The sequence below is a fragment of the Terrapene carolina genome, unplaced genomic scaffold (assembly GCF_002925995.2).
Source record: "Terrapene carolina triunguis isolate 2854851 unplaced genomic scaffold, T_m_triunguis-2.0 Scaffold85, whole genome shotgun sequence".
Lineage (NCBI taxonomy): Eukaryota > Metazoa > Chordata > Testudines > Emydidae > Terrapene > Terrapene triunguis.
In genome coordinates, this window is record NW_020664436.1 from 8,142,874 (window position 1) to 8,163,348 (window position 20,475).

General features: G+C 39.3%; 1 protein-coding gene across 6 annotated transcripts in view; it reads right to left on the reverse strand.

The window, feature by feature from the left end:
* The window catches only part of LTBP1 (latent transforming growth factor beta binding protein 1), a 315,320-nt gene that overhangs the window by 30,736 nt on the left and 264,109 nt on the right, over nt 1-20,475 (reverse strand). For all 6 annotated transcript variants that reach the window (XM_026649615.2, XM_026649614.2, XM_026649611.2 and 3 more), the window contains 5 exons: nt 14,225-14,407; nt 12,947-13,033; nt 8,336-8,464; nt 6,628-6,768; nt 4,071-4,241 (listed from right to left, as the gene is read on the reverse strand). In XM_026649615.2, coding sequence (XP_026505400.1) covers nt 4,071-4,241; nt 6,628-6,768; nt 8,336-8,464; nt 12,947-13,033; nt 14,225-14,407 — 711 coding nt within the window. The remainder of the gene's footprint in view (nt 1-4,070; nt 4,242-6,627; nt 6,769-8,335; nt 8,465-12,946; nt 13,034-14,224; nt 14,408-20,475) is intronic.

Here is a 20,475-nt window from a genome sequence, read left to right on the forward strand (position 1 = left end):
ACAGGAAGGGGAATAAGCTAAACCAGTAAAAGGCACCTTTATACTGGTATAAAACTGTGTCCACATTAGAGATTGGACTGGTATAACTATGCTGGTAAAACATTACCACCTCTCCCGCCAGCCAACACAGTTGTACTGGTACAAAAATTGTGTGTGCACCAGGCCTAAATTACAAAATACTGAAATATTACCTATGTATGGCATGGCATGAAATCATAGCGTCACAGACATGTAGGGCTGGAAGGGCCCTCTTATGCATCTCCCCCCACACCATGCTGAGGCAGAACCAAGTATATCTAAATCATCCCTGATAGATATTTGTCTAACCTGTTCTTAAAAACCTCCAGCTATGGGAATTACACAACTTCCTTGGGTAACAGTTAGAAAGTTTTTCCTAATATCTAACCTAAATCGCCCTTGCTGCAAACTAATCAAACTACTTCTTGTCTTACCACCCTCTGTAAACATGGAGAACAAATGATGACTGTCCTCTTTACATATTTGAAGACTGTGTTCTCCCTCAGCCTTCTCTTCTCTAGATTAAACATGCCCAGTTCACCTTTCCTAATAGGTCAAGTTTTCTAAACCTCTTATTATTTTTGTTGATCTCCTCTGGACTCTCTCAAATGTATTTACATCTTTCTTAAAATGTGGTGCCCAAAACTGGATTCAGTATTCCAGCTGAGGACTCACCAGTGTTGAGTAGAGAGGAACAATTACTTCCCATGTCTTACATACAATACTCCTATTATCACATCCCAGAATGACGTTTGCCTTTTTTCCAGTAGCAGCAAACTGTTGACTCATATTCAATTTGTGATCCACTATTCCCCCCAGATCCTTTTCAGCAGTACTACTGCCTAGCCAGTTATTCCCCATTTTGTATTTGTGCATTTGACTTTCCCTTCCTAAATGCAGCACTTTGCACTTGTCTTTACTGAATTTCATCTTATTGACTTCAGACCAATTCTCCAATTTACCTAGAATTTTGAATTCTAATGCTGTCTTCCAAAGTGCTTGCAACCCCTCTCTGCTCGGAGTCAGCTGCAAATTTTATAAGCACACTCTCCACTCCATTATCCAAGTCATGAATAAAAATATTGCAAAGTACCAGACCCAGGACAGACATCTATGGGCCCAGACTCAATATATCCTCCCAGTTTGACAGAGAACCTTTGATAACTACACTTTGAGTACAGTCTTTCCACCAGTAGTGCAACCACATTAGAGTAATTTTATTTAGACCATATTTCCCTTGTTTGCTTATGAGAATTTCATATGGGAAAGTGTCCAAAGCCGTACTTAAGTCCAGCCTTACTTAACTCAGATCTACTATGTTCCCCTTATCCACTAGGCTAAAAAGTTACTCTGTCGAAGAAAGAAATTAGGTTGGTTTGGCATGATTTATTATTGACAAGTCCATATCAGCTATTACTTATCACCTCATTTTCATCTAATAAAATTGCATCTCTTCTCTCACAGCTTAAAACTCTGCTGCTCTAACAGATCTGTGTTCAGGCCACAAGTCCCAGAAAGAGGTCTGTGTATAACCAGAGACTTCTCCCCATACCCGTTTAGCTTCCAGTCATATTAATAAAAAGAATTTTCTGTCCTTACACAAAACAATATTTTTTTGAAATAATGTCCACTTTTGAAATAAGAAGACAAACACATTCATTTTCAACTATCAATGTCAGCTAGCTAATGCTCCAAAAATTTCAATAGCATTAGGCAATATTCCCTGGGAGCATGCATTTCCTTAATCCATAGCAATACCCCATTTCTTTCTCCCCTAACAGGCTTCCTTATCTATCTTAAATGACCAAGACTTATTCTTCTGTAGGGCTAATTATTATACACAATACCTTCAGTAACATTCCATTATCATGTCAATATGTCCCTTTGTAGACAGTCTAGTAGAAGATATAATTGCTCTATCTGTATATATGCAAAAAATGAGTTATTAAAATCCATAATATTTGTGTAAAAGGTAAAATTAATATACTTCCATAAATCCATAATATTTATGTAAAAAATTCATATATTTCCATATATTTCATATATTTCCATAAATCCATAATATTTATGTAAAAAAATTCATATATTTCCATTAAAATCCATAATATTTATGTAAAAGGTAAAATTCACACACATATGGCAAGAGAGAGAGAGAAAGAACAGGCTACATCGTCTGCCATAGAGGGACAGAAATTTTAAAACTATAAAATAAAAGTAACTTTCTGAAATGACGAACTATTCTTTCACAAAAATCATTCACTGAAAAGCAAAGCAGTTCAGCAGGGCTATTGAGGAAACTTGCCAAGTTAACAGATGAAAAACAATTTCTTACTCTGGTACTTTTTTCAATTGGCTGCACTGTATGAACAATACTTTTCCTCTAGTCTATTAAACCTTAATCTTAGCCCAGACCACAATAAGAAGTATATTTCTTTCTAAATATTTATTATATGTTAGCATATAACAAGAAAATAAACCTACTCTGAATTTTCCTCTGTAATACTAATGAGCAAAATGTATCAGGCCTACATTTTCTGAAATGTCTCTAATTTTCAGAATGCCAATAAAAAATAAGTAAAGCCTGAGTTTTAGAGGTGCTAATCACCCACAATTACAATTGAAATGAATGAGGATGGTTGATGCTCAGTGTGACGTTGCACTCCATATGCTCTATGAAAATATGCTTGGAATGTGAATATAATGTAACTGGAATATGCTTTATGCAAAAGGTCTCTTCTAAGGTATCATTACAAAGCTTATAAGCTACTGAGTGTGTTCATCCTATTTGTATGTATGTATCATTCTTGTATCTAAAACTAGAAATATGAAGTTAACTCTGAAGTCCTATTGTAATTATGAAAAGTGTGGGCCATTAATGGTGGTTTAGAATCTTGATGGCTCCCATTAACTAGAACAATTGGTTGTAAATGGCTCTGTTTACTTGTAAACCTTCCTGTGTTCCTGTGAGTCAGGCCAGAAAGAATGGAGGCTTGGGGGGGTCTCACAGGACATGTGACCATGTCACCTGGTACTGGAATCCATCTTAAACCTGGTGCTTTTCCATTTAGGAGGAGGGGTGGGGACCCAGAGAGACAAAAGATTCCCGCCTCGTGCCAAAGCTATAAAATGGGGTGGAACAGAACAAAGGGAGCTGCAGTCATGAGAAAACCCCTAGTTACCACCTGAGCTGGAACTAACAAGAACTGTACCGGGGAAAGGAATGGGCCCAGACTAGAAAGGAGTCTAGTCTGTGAAAGAAGCTTATTGGAACATCTCTGAGGCCGAGATTTACCTGTATTCAGTTTCTTAATGTATTAGGCTTAGACTTGCATGTTTTGTTTTATTTTGCTGGTAACTTACTTTGTTCTGTCTGTTATTACTTGAAACCACTTAAATTCTACTATTTATACTTAATAAAATCACTTTTGTTTATTAATTAACGCAGAGTAAGTGATTAATACCTGATGAAGCAAACAGCTGTGCATATCTCTCTATCAGTGTTATAGAGGGTGGATAATTTACGAGTTTACCCTGTATAAGCTTTATACAGAGTAAAATGGATTTATTTGGGGTTTGAATCCCTTTGGGAGCTGGGTGTCTGGGTGCTGGAGAGAGGTGAGCTGCTGAGTGGTTTCTGGTTAAAGTCTGCAGCTTTGGGGCCATGGACCAGACCAGGGCCTGTGTTGCAGCCAGCTAGCCTGTCTGGCTCAACAAGGCAGGGTTCTGGAGTCTCAAGTTGGCAGGGAGGCTCAGAGGTAATCTCAGCACGTCAGGTGACAGTCCCAAGGGGGTCTCTGTGACCAAACCCATCACACTCAACACCTCTGAAAGTCAGGCCCAAGTGTTTTTAAAACTGGGGCAGCAAAAATTAGAGGTCACTTTTGAAAATCTGGACTTTAGTTATTTCCATTTAGCAGCATTGGTTTATGGACAGCCAATTTCCTTTTTCTTTTTTATGCTATTAACTCAGGTATTGAGAATACAGGGCAAGAGATTAAAATGACTACAGGCTCTAAAAATCATCTTAGGAACTGAAATTTACAATTTCTTACCTGAGTCCTTCATGGGACAGAGTGCACACTGCATGCCCCAGGCCTCACCATATAAGCAGCAGCACTCAGTGTATGTAGTCTGCTTTCCAACCAGAGGCCGGCTACAAACTAAATTCTCACTCAGATGTTGCCAGCAAAGATCTTGGTAGACTTCAGTTTCTTCAGTTTGTTCTGAAGGAGAAGTCAGTATTACCATTACCACAATGCTCTTAATATTTCAAAGACATTGGTAAAATACAGTGTTATCTAAACAAAGGTTACAAGAATAATCTAACATTATTGCTTTACATAAAACCAAAGTTGGATGGATTTACTAATGAATTCAAATGTTTAACTTAGAAATTATAACCAAGTGATTATGACTAGTGATTTGGAGTGGCTCAAATGTTGACTGTCCAACTTGAGAAATCTGAAAGGGTTTTGGTATTCAGAAACTGTTCAGTACCTACTCTCGGAAAAACAGGCTTCTTTAAAGATTCTCAAGCTAGGCACCCAAGAATGGGACACTGAGTTCCTAGCCACTTCTGAAATTCTTTATCAAGGAGTGGGATTTTTCCAAAGTGCTCAGCATTGACTTAATTATGCTCCTATTGGAACTTCCACTGACTTCTGTGGGAGCAGAGTTAGGTCAACGCTAAGTGCTTTGGAAATCCCATCCAAGGAGTGAACCCTAAAATACATGAACTTGGATTTCCTTACCCTGGGCTAAAGGTTGTATCAGTAAGACATTTTAAGAAGTCTGTCCACTAGAGATGGGTGGAATATTTTTGACACACTATTTTTGTCAAAATATGCTGTTTTGTCAATTCTGAAATGTTTTGTGGGGACATATTGGTTTCAATTAAGTTTTTGACAGGAAGGCTTCTGAGTTCCAGGGCTCTCTGATCACTGTTGACCACAGCCACCCAGAAATAAACCCAAATAGAAAAGGTGCCTTTTTGGCTTAGAAAACTGACATTTTTCTTTTGTGAAAATATTTGAATGGTTCAATTTTGTTCCAATGCAGAATGAAAACAAATGTTGAAACCACAAAAGTTGTCATGAAATGGAATTGTCATCCTCTGGTGAGCTGTAGTAACTGCATTTGTTACATGGCGTAACAATACAACTTCAACTACACACACTACATGTGAAATCATAGGATTGAATCCCAACTCACAAGGAAAATGTGGTATTCTGAAAGCATGACGTTTACCCGAGTTTAGATCCGTTTTTACAGCTCATGTAGCCAGAAGCTTCAAATGATAGAATTATACACTTTAAGACACTGCACATTGCCTCCCTGAGCTCCAGAGAGCTGAAAGGAGAGTGGGAAGAAAGGTGCAAGTACAATCCATCTATACATAACAAACCCTGCATGCTGGTGGCAGAGAATGCGGCTGTACTGTTGCTCTGTTTCCTCCCTCTCTACTTTAGAGAGGCTAGTGCCAACAGTTAAAAAGCAGGAGCACTATGAACTTCCTGAGTACAAAGATTGTTCTTCTGCTAGCCCTAGTGCATGCATTGTCTGGAGACCCTTGTGCCCTCTCCCCTCCTTGCACATCCATGCAGGGGCCCAACACTATCTTGTCCATAGTTTGTTTAGTTAAAACACCACTGTCTGGTTGAGTTTTAGGTAAGGGTTTATAGAGGTTTATTGTATGATCCACAAAAAATAAAATGTTTAATCAATCTGCACTAGTACCCCCTATTATGGAAACCTCTTGGATGGTTAAATTCTTCATTGGCTGCACGGAACAGAGGCTTGAATTCATTGCTATACACACCATTATTAATAAAATGTTTTAACATTTCTAAAAATGAGTATGATGCAGAATTCCATAGTTAGTGTTGCCAACTCTTTCGATTTTATCATGAGTCTTAGAATATTTGGAGTTTTTCTTAAATTCCCAGCTGCTGGAATTAAGAGTTTGCTTGAGAGTCTCAGCTTTCATTAAAAAAGTAGTAAGCTTCTAACCCTCTTGGTTGTGGAGAAAAGCTTGAAAAAATGAACAGAGTGTACCCTAAACAAACTTCCTACAGTTACAAAGCTGAGAGACAAATGAGGGACATATCCCATTAAGTAATCAGAGGCACAGATATAATTCCCACTATTTACTCCTATATCTTTCCTCTATTGTAAAAGCACAATCTCTATTTTGTCTGGATTGAGTCTTAGCCAGCTATCCCTCACCCAAGTCCCAATTTCAGTGAGATACTGGGCAGGCTGGGTCACTTCACATTCAAGGTTGGAACAGATAGAGATACAGAGCTGGGTATCATCAGCATACTGAAAATACCTCAAACCAAGCTTACTCATTAACAGTCCCAATGGTCCCATATACACACTGGGGTGACAAGATGGAACCCTGTGGAATCACACGAATGTGTCCTCAGCATAGATAAAAAACTGCGCAAGACTACCATCTGAGATTTCCTCAGAATGGAGCAGAGCCACCCAACAGTGACCCTGTCTACCATTGGTAGGGTCTGCAGCCATATCTACAACATCTCATGGTCAACACTGTCAGTTGTTGATCCTGTACAGGAACAGTATAATGCATATAATGGAGCATACCATTTGAATCTGTTGGTCTGATACACCGCTTTTCTGTGGCATCCAGAACCATCGGATGGGTACAGAAACAGTTGTAAGATCCTTCAGTGTTAATGCACTGGCCATCCACACAGCTGTTTGGGTCCTGACATTCATCTGTATCTTTAAAAGGGAAGAAATGCACCAAGAAAAGTCAACATCAAAGAAGTTGCATTGTGTAAATTAATGCCTGCAAATTCTTAAATTAAGAACAGATTTCCCCCAGTGCCACCTTTGAATTAGCCCAAATACAAATTTTACACAGAGAAAAATTCTGCCTGCATCTATGCCCACATGGAGGAATAGGAGTCAGGTAACATCTTCACCCTACTCAGAGCACCCATACAGGAGAGAGGCAGGATGCTGACCTATTGCACTCAAGAACTGAGCAACCTCTTGATTAACACATGTGGCAGCGCTTCACAGGCCCAGGTGGGTGTGTCCCTAGACATGCCCACACGACTTCCTGTGTATGCCAGCTGAATCCATAGCAGATTCTGGAGAGAGTGCCAGCATGCTGCTCTTTTATTCGGTAGCAGTAAGGACCATTGATGAGTACCCTGCCAAAGGTCCCTCAGTACCTCTGCAGAGAGAAAGGGATCTTCCTTTTTGGCCACCACAGCTCTATTCCTCGTAAGCTTGGCTTAGAGAGGAAAAGCAAGAATTTAGCCCTAGGGAAACAGTAGGCTGTTTTTCTTAAATGACATTAAATCAGAAAAGAAAATATCTTTGTAGAGGGTAGTCTTAGAAACCCCAGGTGAAAGGCTCTCTTATTGTGGTTTCAAAAATTACTTCCTTTCATTATGTTATTCTGCATAGTCTATATGGTTTTCCACTTAAGCAGCAAAAGTCAGGGTCACACTTATGAATAAGTTTCAATCAAATGGCAAGCATAAAGGAGTAAGAGGTTCTGCAGACTAAAAGGAACGTGCTTATGTTACATCAGTGACCTGAATTGTAATTCCACATTGCATATTAACTCTTTGTGGAGAAATCTGTACTTAATAAAAATCATAGTGTTAATTCAATTTACTGTATTAAAACCTGCACACTTACCAAAGTTAAAGTGGGATAAAGCATGCAGCCATTCAGTTAGGGTGACCAGATGTCCCGATTTTATAGGGACAGTCCCGATTTTGAGGGCTTTTTTTTTTTATATATATAGGCACCTATTACCCCCCACCCCGTCCCAATTTTTTACACTTGCTGTCTGGTCACCCTACATTCAGTGCCTGATTTGTGTACAAAGAACAGAAAGCTAGATTGTACCCGGTAGATTGAAGCAGCACTGTGTGTGGAGAAAGGGAGTAGTTTCTTGTCACCTTGTGCATTGCACACAAAGGCCACTTGGATTAGTAGCTCCTATTCTCTGGGGAGCACACAGGCTGCTGTTGACATGCAAGCCCCTGGGAGCAATTTGCTAAAAAGAAGGGAGGGAGTAGGCAGAGTCATGGTTCTATCTTCCACCTCCATATGTCCTTCAGGAGAGCTGGCCAGCCATGCACGAGAAAGGGGGAGCATGCTGCACCCCTTAAAAAGATGCTACAGGAGTACAGGAAGCTCAGTGCTTCCCTTACTATGAGCTCTGGATAACTACCACATTTCAGCCTTGCATTTTTACTGCATAACTCTGCTGATCATGTCCATCTGCATACCATTACAATGTAGAGTGAGGCATTAAAGAACTTACCAAAGCACTGGAGTTTAACAGGATCATAGTATGTGCCTTGTTTACAGTAACACTCATAACCTGGCTGTGTGTTCAGACAGAAGCCATTTTTACAGATTTCTTGTCCGAAGAGCAGGCATTCATCTGCATCTGTAGAGAAAACTACAGTTACAGCCCTTACTCGGTCATGTAGGGGACTATAGAGCAAGCCCCACTTACTCCCCTGTTCTGACTGTGACTCTGGCTGTTGGGAGCACAGCCAGGGCTACTTGCCACTGTGAGCAAATGATTTGGGACCGGGTGGGGTGGGGTGTGGAGAACTGGGGGAGCCTTGGTTCTGCCTCCCTATTTGGTGGCCAGAGTAACTTAGCTGGATGCATGGGGGAAATCAGTCACTCCACAAAAAAGGGTGAAGTAACTTACTCCCTTCCCAGAGCAAGGGAGAAGCAGGGGAGGAATTGTGACTTTGAGCCACAATTTATTCTCTGGTCTGATTCTGGGGTGCTGCAGCTATGCACTATATCTTACTCATGGCAGATTGTAAGGTGACAAGGTGGATACCAAGATATAATACTATTGTATTTACATAAGGCCCAATTCTGTCACCCTTACTCATGCTGAACAGTCCTTTACTCTGTGGGTAGCTACTCCAAAAGTAAGGGACTACTCCATGTGTGCACGGGTGCCAAAATTAGGCCTGGTAAGCTACTAAAGAAGATTTTAGATTTATATTGCCAATTGAAATTAGTGGGGGGCACAAACTGCAGCAATGTTGTAGATGTCCTACATGCTGGACTGTGAAAAAAGCCAATTCCCAGAGTCACACAAAACAATATTATAGATCCAAAGTGAGTAAGGACAGCTCCTGTTGAATCCAGAATACTGACAGTGGGGTAGCCCTGATGCGTCCTATATATTTTGATGCAGACTGAGGCTAAGGAAGAAAAAGTTTACTAAGACAGCAAACAACAACAAAAGGATAGTTCTGACAAAGAGGTAAAACCCACTGGTTAGAGCAGGAGAAAGAGGTGACAATAAACTTAGTAAGCAGGGCAGAGGTAGCTATGGCTCAAGTACCCTGTATTATACACATGCATAAAAACATTTCCTCACAGTCCAGGCTATGTGAAATCGACAGTACTCAGTTTGCGCCTCCTGTATTTTTGCTTCGTAATTGGCCTTAGGTTCAAGCAGAACAGACCAAGACTGTCTTCCATGTTGGCTGAACTTCTTCTTCTGTGACTGTCTCAGTTCAACGATTGTCTACGTATATGTAAATCTGTTGTCATGGTTTTGTCACCCCCATTTTGAAGCAACAGATGTAATCTGGGCCCTGCTGAAGTCAATGGCAAAACTCACATTGACTTCAACGGAGCCAGGATTTCACTCCATAATTAGAGTTTCTATGATATAAGCAAACAGCAGTGGTGCTTGCTGGATGGATTGTCCTAATACTGTTAATAGAGATGACCTGGGATCCAGTCCTATGGCACAACTGTTTGTGATGGTTGTGTACCACCTGCAAGTGTGCAGCATGTAGTTTTTACCTGTATTTGGCTAGGATCATATATTTCTCATTCCAGCACGTTCTGCTTTTCCCATCACATTTCCACTGTGGGTGATCATCATCTTTCCTGCTTGCATCATCCTTTTACCATTGTATGGCTTGACCAAGCACTTCACCCTATGCTCCTTAGAATCGCTGTTTTGCTCTCTGCACATGTTTACTGACTGAGCACCCCCTCTATCTTCCTCCACTGTGTATGATCTAGAATCTTGAAGTTATTTTCTGCTGTGCTCATGATTTATTTTGTTGGTTTTGTGCTTGTTTAAGGAACCTCAACGGAGATTTCCCACACACAGACATAATTATTACTGTTGCTATATACAATCATAAGACATTCATCACTACTGTATCTGGGGACATTTGATATAATTTAGACCAAGAGAGATATTTTCCCAGAAGTAGTCAGTATGTATCGTACATGTCAATAGTCACAGTATACTCCATACTTAAACATATAATGAAGCATATTCTTAGCAGATAGAATCAATGATATCTAAAATGAATTAGTGCTCTTAATAAGGTTTCATTGAAAAATATAAACCATGCTAACACATACCTACTTTTCTACAGTTTTATTTACTTTGTACCAAGCTTTTACTTTTTGTTACTTTTGGAATTTGCTTTCTTTTTCCACCCCCTTTTCTTTTAGTTTACCAAACATTTACTATATTACTTCGTGTAAACCAGGCTGGTGTTAGAAATGCCAACGAAGAATGAAAGGTAAAATGTATAGCAGGTAAACTGGGCCAAATTCTGCACTCAATTCCCCTGGTGTTAATCCATTGGCTTCAATAGTGTCACTCCAGATTTACACCAGGGTAACAAGAATGTAGCTACAAACTATTTTTTCCATCTGCTGAACAGTTCTCAAGGTGAATTATTAAAATACGTACTTTTCCAGAAGAGCTGAAAGGACTATAAAAATATTTTTACAGTCACTTTTCCAGCCACTAAGCAATTTTAAACATTAAATATTTTTTTAAGTTAGATTGTTTAGCAGCAAGACCACTATAATGATTAATTTAAAAAAAACACAGTCGAGTGACTTCCATCTTTTCTTATGGAAACAGAATACGTGGTTTTGGGGGAAAGTGGGAGAGCTGGGGGTTTGGGAAAGAGAACATACATTTGTTTTTGCAATTAATTCCAAATTAAAAATATCTGGGTTACTCCTGCAAAAAGAAGCATGCAGATGAAAGCAAAATAAATACATTATGTGTTAACGGAAGAGAAAAATGTCGCATTTTACAAAATAATCTGTTCATTTGCAGGTTCACTGTCTCCACTATAAATATGCCATTTATAAGGATAGTGCCAAAACTTGTTCAATGCAAAAATCTTGTTAACATGGTGAGAGTTTTCCTGGAAAACATATCTAGTTATAAAATATTTTAATTTCCACATTTTAATACTCTTAACAGTTGCAGATGTTATCAACTGCAAGGCAGCATAACCAACCAAAGCTGCTTTTTATCTCAGATGCATATACACATACAAATCAAGTGTGCCAGTTTTTTGTTGCAAAGAATAAATAAGCATAGCAAAGACACAAATAATATCATGTGCCTGCTCCATCCAAAAAGAAGTGTACTCGGAAACTGGATTTCCCAGTTCTGTACAATCTGCTATAGATCCACTAGATCTTTTTCAGGTACTTAAAAACAGAATTATGACATCTTTCTGATTCATCTATACATTATCTGTCAATCTATCAAGGCCTCTATTACTACAGTATCTCAGTACCTCGCAATCTTTAATGTATTGATACTTAGCATATTCCTGTCAGGTAGGGAAGTACTATTATCTCCATTGTACAGATGAGGAAGTAAGGTACACTGAGATTAATTGACTTGCCCAAGGTCACACAGGAGGCCTGAGCTGGAGCAGAGACTTGAATTCAGGTGTACTGAAACCCAGTCTTATGCCATAGCCACTGGGCAACCCTTTCAGATATAAAAATTAGTGGCCTATTCCTGAGAAGCAATAAGAACCTATAACTCCCACTGATTTTAATGGACATAGCAGATGCCTATCATCTCTCAGAATCAGGCCCTATATGGAATAACTTTTAAGGACTGTGTTTCTGACCTCGCTATTGGTGATGTTGGCATAGCTAAACATATTAACTATGTGATGCTACAGCTCTTTTCAGATATTGTATGTTACATTATACTGCATTTTTAATGTAATATAAATATACACAGTAACTTCAGAGTTATTAAATATTTGATCTGTAAAACTGCAAGTCTGATAGGAACAAATGTAATTTTATGTAGCAATACTGTAGCTACTTTATAATTCAAGGCAATTATGCAGATTTCCTTTTAACTATATAAAATTACAATGCATTTATGCCACGCATTGCGGAAAATTCACTTTCCTGAATTATTAACAGTAGTTTCAGACTTCACTAACTCAACAAAGGAATTTTACTGATCTCGCTCTTCCTTGTTAATAAAGTTTTTTGCCTACATACTCTTTCGCTCATGCACATATTCTATTTTGCTCTCTCCAGTAATGTCCATTTCTTCATAGATTATTGTATATGGCATTATGTTCTAAATAGCATAGTTAAGTTTATTTTCAATTTTCAGAATAATTTAAGCATAAATCATTCATTCCCCTTGTAGCCTGCATGCTAATGTAGGACAGAACCCTCTCCCCATACTTGCCTTTCCCCATAACTGTTAAAAACACTTGTTATTTATAAATTAAAGACTAGTTTGTGCTACTTATACATGAGCAAAAGCTGATCTTTGGGGTTGTGTGTTTTAAACATCTGCTCTTACAGTATAAGATGAATACAGGGAAAATACGATAAGTGTTACAGCACCTAAGATGAATAAAATGTGAATAATAAAGAAAAAAACTGTAATAGTGTTCTGTCCTAAATACAGGTTTACCATAAGGTAAGTATTTTGGACTAACATTTTATTTCTAGATGCTGTTTCTGTCTTGTTGAAAAACTGAAGTAATATGTTGACATTGCTGGTTGCGTAAACTATTATTAGAATTTCTGAAATGTTCATATTTAATACAAGTTACCATATCTAAGTGGTACTAACCTTTGTATTTCTGTGTAATGACTCCATATGATGAATCACCAGAGGGGATGAAACCTTTTCCTTCAGGACACAAATCAGTAAATTCAGCTGGTAGAGAAATAAACCAAAGAATCATATCAGAAAAAAAGCAGTTATTTAGAAATCTAGAACTGTAACAAATGATAAAATGTTCATGTTCATGAATACATTTAAAAATTGTATTCTACTTTCTAATTCTCAGAAATCTTAGGCAACCTTTCCTCTGATTACTTCCCTTTGGGCAATCTTATACACCTAGGTATAACCTTATGGCCAAATGCTGCAGTCATAACACAGGCAAAACTTCCATTGACTTCAACAGGAATTTAACTATTGTCTTCAAAAAGAGTTTTGCCTCAGCAGGAACTGAATAAGAACTGCATCATCTGGCTCACAGAGGGAATGAATTACGTTATGTTGGAGATGGCATAGGCTCAAATGCAAACAAACCCTCTTTTATATTTTCAAGTATAGTGGCTCTTTCCAAAACACACAGCAATAGGCACAGTTTCACCAGTTCAAAGATGTGGATAAGATAAGAACTCAGAACAAGAAATCACTTTTCTTTTAAAAGTTATCTCTTGCATTCTGAAGAATTTACACATGTTCTAATCTTAAATGATTTATTCCAGCTGGATATTGAATATCAGCCATCATTGTTTACACACTGTGCTTCAAGTACTGTTATCAATATTTATGCCAAAGAGCATATGGTTATGCTCTTCTAATTGGTATTTAAAGGCTAAAAAATGTTGTGCAGACAGCATGATTAACTGTATTATGCAGTAGGTAGCAGAATGTAAAATTAATGTCATGTTATATATCTATTTTAATGTTTCACATTGCTGCATAAGCTAAGCTGCTATGACTAATGACAGCCAGACAAAAATATAAAAATGCTCATCTTAATTTGTTACTTTATGGGGAGTAATATAACTGTAACATTACAATAAAATTTGGCAAAAATTTGTATCAGAAATATTGTTGCTTTAAAAATCATTTGGAGATAGTGTTGGCCATAGAAAAATAATGGGCCATATTTATCCCTGCTGTAATTCCAATGAAGCCAGTGGAGTTACACCAGAGATTAATTCTTCCCATTGCCTTTGCGAGAGTGGAAATTTTGCCTGGATAAGTTTTGAGTAAGCTGCTGCAGGAGATGGCCCTTTATGAACAGCCTTCACGAAAGCCAAGGATACCTATACTAGTACAAAGCACAACCCTTCAGAAACTATTGCTGGATGGAAAGCCTCCTCTTACCAGTTCCAAAGACGGGGCATGGGAAGATTTCACAGTTATCACCCCAGCCTGCACCCAAAGTACAGCAGCATTCTTGTTTGGTGATGTTGGATGTCAACACATTATCACAGAAATTAGCATCATTTAGATTGTAGTAGCATTCCTTCTTTTCATCTTCAGGTTGATCAACATCTACTGGTAAATCTAAAAATGAAAAATAAATAAATAATAAAATAATATGTCAAATTAATCAGTTTGATAAGAGATACGGGAGAAAAGCAACTGCATGATGTTGTCATAGCACCATTTTCTATCTTCAGGGGCAGAGTCCTTGGAGAGAAATATGTGTCAGCAAAAAAATTTGGTCGATTTTTTTAATCCTCAAAATCTTTCCCCTGATTTTCAGACCACTGTTTTCTTTCAGATTTAGGTGTTGGAAGAGCTTCCATATTTGTACTTCTACTATGTTTAAGTCATGCACGTACCTCTACTTTTATGATTAAAAACGATATTAGCACTTACGAAGTTGCTTTTCAAACATTTTTCACTTAAAGCACTTCACAAAGGTTAATAAACATTTTACAGATGTGGAAAGTGAGGCAGAGAGAGTGAAAAGGTCTGATTTTCAACACTCTCAGCTCCCATTGACTTCAGTGGAAGACAAGAGTTCAATACTACTGAAAACTAAGTTCTAAGTGACTTATACAAAATCATATAGTGAGTCAATGTGAATGACAGGAACATAACCCAGGTTCCTGACTCTCAGTCTGGTGCCTGATATACTGGACTAGAATGACATCAATTTTTAGACTAAATTATGCCTCTTATAGAGAAACAGAGAAGATGTCGTTCCCAAACAACAGCAGCTAAACAAGGCATAATTCCTTCTGCAGACTGCAGGACACAGGACCTTGGCAGTGCTTTCTTTGATCTGGAACCAGGGGACATGTCCCCCTCTTATGTTAAGGTGGGTTTTGCAGTTGCATTGTACTTTAAAGCAGTATTTGAAAGAGATAAGCAGAGGAATCAAAATATATTGACTCTGCAGAAGAGAGTCGCAAGGGTTGGGGGTGCGGGAGGGGAGTACAGGGGTTGGGGCAAAGGGGGCACGATGTAGGGTTAGGGGAGCAGGAGAGGGTGCAGGGATTGGGGGGCAGGAGGGGAGTGCAGGGCTTAGGGGCGAAGGGGGCACAGTGCAGGGGTTAGGGGTCAAGGGTTGGGGCACAGAAGGGGAGTAGAGGTGTTGGGGCAAAGGGGGCACAATGTAGGGTTAGGGGCACAGGAGGGGGTGCAGGGTTAGGGATGAAGGGGGTTCAGGGATTTGGGGTACAGGAGGAAAGTGCAGGGGTTAAGGGTGAAGGGGACGCAGTGTAGGGGTTAGGGGTGAAGGCGGGGTACAGGTGTTAGGGCCGAAGGGGGCACAGTGCAGGGTTAGGAGTAAAGGAGAGGTGGGGAGCCTGGGGAGACCACGGGGACCAGGAGCACCAAAATACAAGTTTGCTCAGAACGCCATTTTCCCTAAGGCTGGCCCTGAGCCTAGTCTATCATCCACAGTTTTAAGGAGTTTATAAAACTTATGATCTCACAGAGTTCTCAAATACTTAGTGAATAACTCTACAAAACATAGTTACTAACTCAATAAATAACAAGAAAACTTATCAAAACCTACCAAACCATAGTTAAAGGGCACTGGTTCTCCTTCGAGATAAATGAATAAAATATCTTTGGAGGTTTTAGAGCAAGCCATTTCAGAAATATGACAATACAAAACAGTGGAAAAAGCACTCAAATCTTTCATGTTTCCAAAACACTTAGGCTAGGTCCACACTACCCGCCTGATTCGGCGGGTAGAGATCGATCTTCTGGGATCGATTTATTGCGTCTCATCTGGATGCGATAAATCGATCCCAGAAGCGCTCCCCCGTCGACTGCGGAACTCCTGCTCGCCGAGAGGAGGAAGCGCTGTCAACGGGGGAGCTTGCCTGCGCCGCGTGGACCCGCAGTAAGTAAACTTAGTTCAATCTAGGAAACGTCAACTTCAGCTACGCTATTCTCGTAGCTGAAGTTGCGTTTCCTAGATCGATCCCCCGCCCCAGTGTGGACCAAGCCTTAGTCCATCTAACCTCAAGTTTCCACAAAATATTCACCTTTAGTAAGATCTGAGATGAGAGAAACTTCAAGTGGAAATTATTTTTGTTTCCACAGTTCCATAATATCTGACAAATATGGACTGCAACATTTTGCATTTGGATTCCCCATGTGCTCTGAAACCAAAGATGTCAAATTTATTGGTAGAAAACACCAGTTCTGCTGGGGATTTCAGAATGGCAAACTCTTAAGATGAAAAATATATTTATTTTTCCTGTTAGAAAATTCTTCATACTCAGCATTTAACATGTGACAACAACCATCTAAAGCAATATAACAAAGAGCTACCCAAAATTATTCCATGTTGGCTGATTCTCATATATTTTGAAATTTGATTCATTTCAATTGAGACTAGAAGGTAATGTTACTGTCATGAGACATTTTTTGAAATTGTCACAAATTTACAGGAAGAGATGAAATCTTTATTTTATGCTTCAGTTATAATGTATTTCAAAATCATTATGTTATATAAGAATTGAGATCAAAGCTGCCACATGGTTACATTGTGTTGTTTGGCTTATTGCTCTTTTATTTATATTTGGCTTGCAACCTCAAAGATTTGTCTTTGTCTGGTCAGCAGGAAGAAAAAAGTCATGGCTCCTTTAAGGGTCCCCCCCTTCAAATGGGGAGGGGGCCAAAACATCACCGAGCCTGGAGGCTGGCTGGAGGGGCTAAGGTAAGCCATTAGTGCCCTGTGCACCTGGGGCACTGAATATATAACTTGTCCCTTTGGAGGCAGCCCTCTCTCACACCCAAATTAGTAGCTACCACCCTCCCAGCCATGGGATCAGAGAAGGACCATATTTAGTGGTCTGCTGTGAGCACTGCACTAGTTGCCTTTTTGGGGACTGGGAAGGAATGTTTCCCTGACACATTAGCTGTGGCAGGGTGGGTTTTTTTGCCTTCCCCATAGTAGCTTAGGGACCTGGCAGGATAGGTCAGGAGGTAAGGGTCAAGATATTGTAACTTAGCAGGTGGCAGGTGTCCAGTGCAGGTATTCATTCCATAGGGGTCTGGTTCCTTGATACACTGGAGCTGGAAGTGAATTTAGGAGAAGGATGGGAAACGGAGTTGGGGCTCATAATGTGTTGCACAGTGAGAAGACAACCTCCTTTCCCCAGCCCCTTTATCCTCACCACCTTCCTTCTATGGAGTCACAACAATAGGCTAGGACGCGGTTTGGAAGAGCAGGGGGTTGACAGCACCCCTCAGATAGGTGGAAACAAGTGAGGAAGGAAGGATGACTTGTATGAGTCCCCAGACGAGTTAAATTAATAAAGTTGTGACCTAATTAATGCACATCCCTCACATCCTGTCTTTCTTCCTGCATGTCCAGGAAAATGCATCAGGCTGGTCTAGTGATAGTTGTTTATACCGTTATGAGGGAGACCCAGGTTCACCTCACTGTCCTAGAATCTACCTCATTCTATGGGCCTTTAAGGAGTTCAAAAGCAGCCAACTATGCTAATTATGGAATGGACCATTCCCAATCCCATCCAGTCCTGTTTGTTGTCAGGATAGTGGCTGGTATGTGGGATCTCAAGGTGGAAAGGGTAAAACAGAGGCTGGGGGAATAAAATGAACCTGAGCCTCTTACTTCCACCACTGCTCCCAACACACACACAGACACACACACACACACAGACACACACACACACTATAAAAGTAATAAAAACATGAAGTTTCAAGTATCTGTAAAATATGATGAAATGAAAATGTTGCACATAAGAAATAAAGTAAGTTTTACTAAGCTTATTCTCTTTAATTTTCATTAGCTACAATTGTTTTAACATTAGCATGCCCAAAATATTTATTTTGTTGTGCCTATTATTGTGTTTTAATTAAAGAGAGTATAATAGACATTTATGGCTTTTAGTTCAAAACATACATTTGAATTTGTTTCTAACTTCCTTAGAAAAGTGAATGTTTTGGTTTGTGGAGTTTGAGGGGCTGGCAGACACCACGTTGCCACCAACAATGCAAACTCTCCTTTGCTGTTTTGCCAATGTAAATAAGTATACATTAAGGGAAACACCCAGCTGAGTGCTATTTCATCTTTGTTAGTTTAGTCTGTGGTCTCCCTTCATCAGATAATTACAATTTTCCATAATGTACTGCATTTCATAAAGTACGATGGTTTTGTGGTATCAGCTGATGTCCAATAGGAACCAAAATTAAGACTATCATGTGTCGCAGAAACTCAACTGAACTAAATCTGTTATTCCAAGGTGAGAGAGCAGTACTTTAACCACCAAGTTATACATTTTCTTTGGGCAGATGCCACATGTCTAACTGAATCAGGGCCAAAGGCTTAAATAGCAGAAACACCATGGAAGTTTTCACACCATTTACCAGGGAAAGAGCTTCGGAGGCTGTCCCACGAGGAAGGAGAAACATTCTCATCATGTGATTATTTATTCCCATTTTATATTTGATGTGATGGTTTCTCCTCCCATTATCTGTTCAGCACTTTAAAAGTCTGTTGTTTACACAGCTGTGACTGAGGGTTAGTCAAGCAGGCGTCATGAATGTTTGGAAAGTGAGTGAGACATAGATCTTTAAAAAAAGAAATTTACAAAGGCCAGTCTGTGTCTACAAGCTCATAATTTCTCTCTCTCTCTCTCTCTCACACACATTATTAACCTTTTAATAAACAGATTCTTTTAAAAGATATTTTAGTGTAATTTTTCCTTGGAAAAATGGATTAGTACCTAGATATTTATTTTCTCACAATTTTGGTTATTTCTGATTTTTTTATTTCATTGTTAAAAAATTAGAAATTTTACTCTACTAAGTAACTGTGGGATAATATAGTCATTTATCTGATTGAGTTTTTAAAAATATTTATTAACATTTTTCAATCTTTTTTCTTATAACAAACCCAAAGAAATTCTAGATACCAACATATAAACATTTATCTGACTGTAAATATGATGGCTATATTAGTGCCTCAGAATTCCAGATATAAAAAGTGGGGCTAAATATAGACTAAAGGTATTTTATATATTTTTATATCTTAATATTGCACTGATCCAGCAAATCACTTAGGCGTATGCTTAACATTAAGTGCTGTTGACATCAACGCAACTAAAGCATATGCTTAAAATTAAGCACAGATTTTAAAACTTTGATTAATTGTGCCCTAAATTATTAATGTAAAAAATAAAATGTGTAGGGTTGATGGAATCTTAAGTAAATAAATTATATAGCACTGCCCTTTGCCTCCAAATGACATAAGAAATACAAAGTTTCAGGGCCTGATTTTCAGCAAGCCACTAAATATGTATTTGTATGTTCCTATTTTCTATATGCAAAGCACTACAGAATGTGTAATGTAAATCTCCCAATCTGTTGCACACATGGCAAGATGTCTCTCTTTTTGGCATGTGTATGTGTAAATCAGGAATTTGTGCATGCACATCCAATGATGCATGTGCAAAAAAGACATGCATGGGTATGTATGCCAATACGTGAAGATCAGACTCTCAGTTCACTTGGGTTAAAACAAAACAAAACGGTTACTCACCTTCTCATAACTGTTGTTCTTTGAGATGTGTTGTTCATGTCCATTCCGATAAGATGTGCACACATGACAGCCAGAAGATTTTTCCCCTAGCAGTATCTGTAGGGTAGGCCTGGTTGCCCCTTGGAGTCATGCCCTCATGGCGCTCAATATAGTGCCCTGCCGACCCGACCCCCCCTCAGTTCCTTCTTGCTGGCTACTCCGACAGCGAGGCAGTAGGGTGAGTATTGGAATGGACACGAACAACACATCTCGAAGAACAGTTATGAGAAGGTGAGTAACCGTTTTTTCTTCTTTGAATGCTTGTTCATGTCAATTCCAATCAAGTGACTCCCAAGCCTAAATTAGGGAGGCGGGGTCGGAGTCGTCCACTGACTGGAGCACCGCTCTACCAAAGGCCGCATCGTCTCTGACCTGCTGGGTAATCGCATAATGCGCGGTGAAAGTATGTATGGAGGACCATGTCGCTGCTCTGCATATTTCCTGGGTGGGAACCTGCCCCAGGAATGCTGCTGAAGAAGCCTTCGTCCTGGTGGAGTGCGCAGTGAGCAGAAGGGCAGGCACCACCGCCAGTTTGTAACACTCTCGGATGCAGGACGTG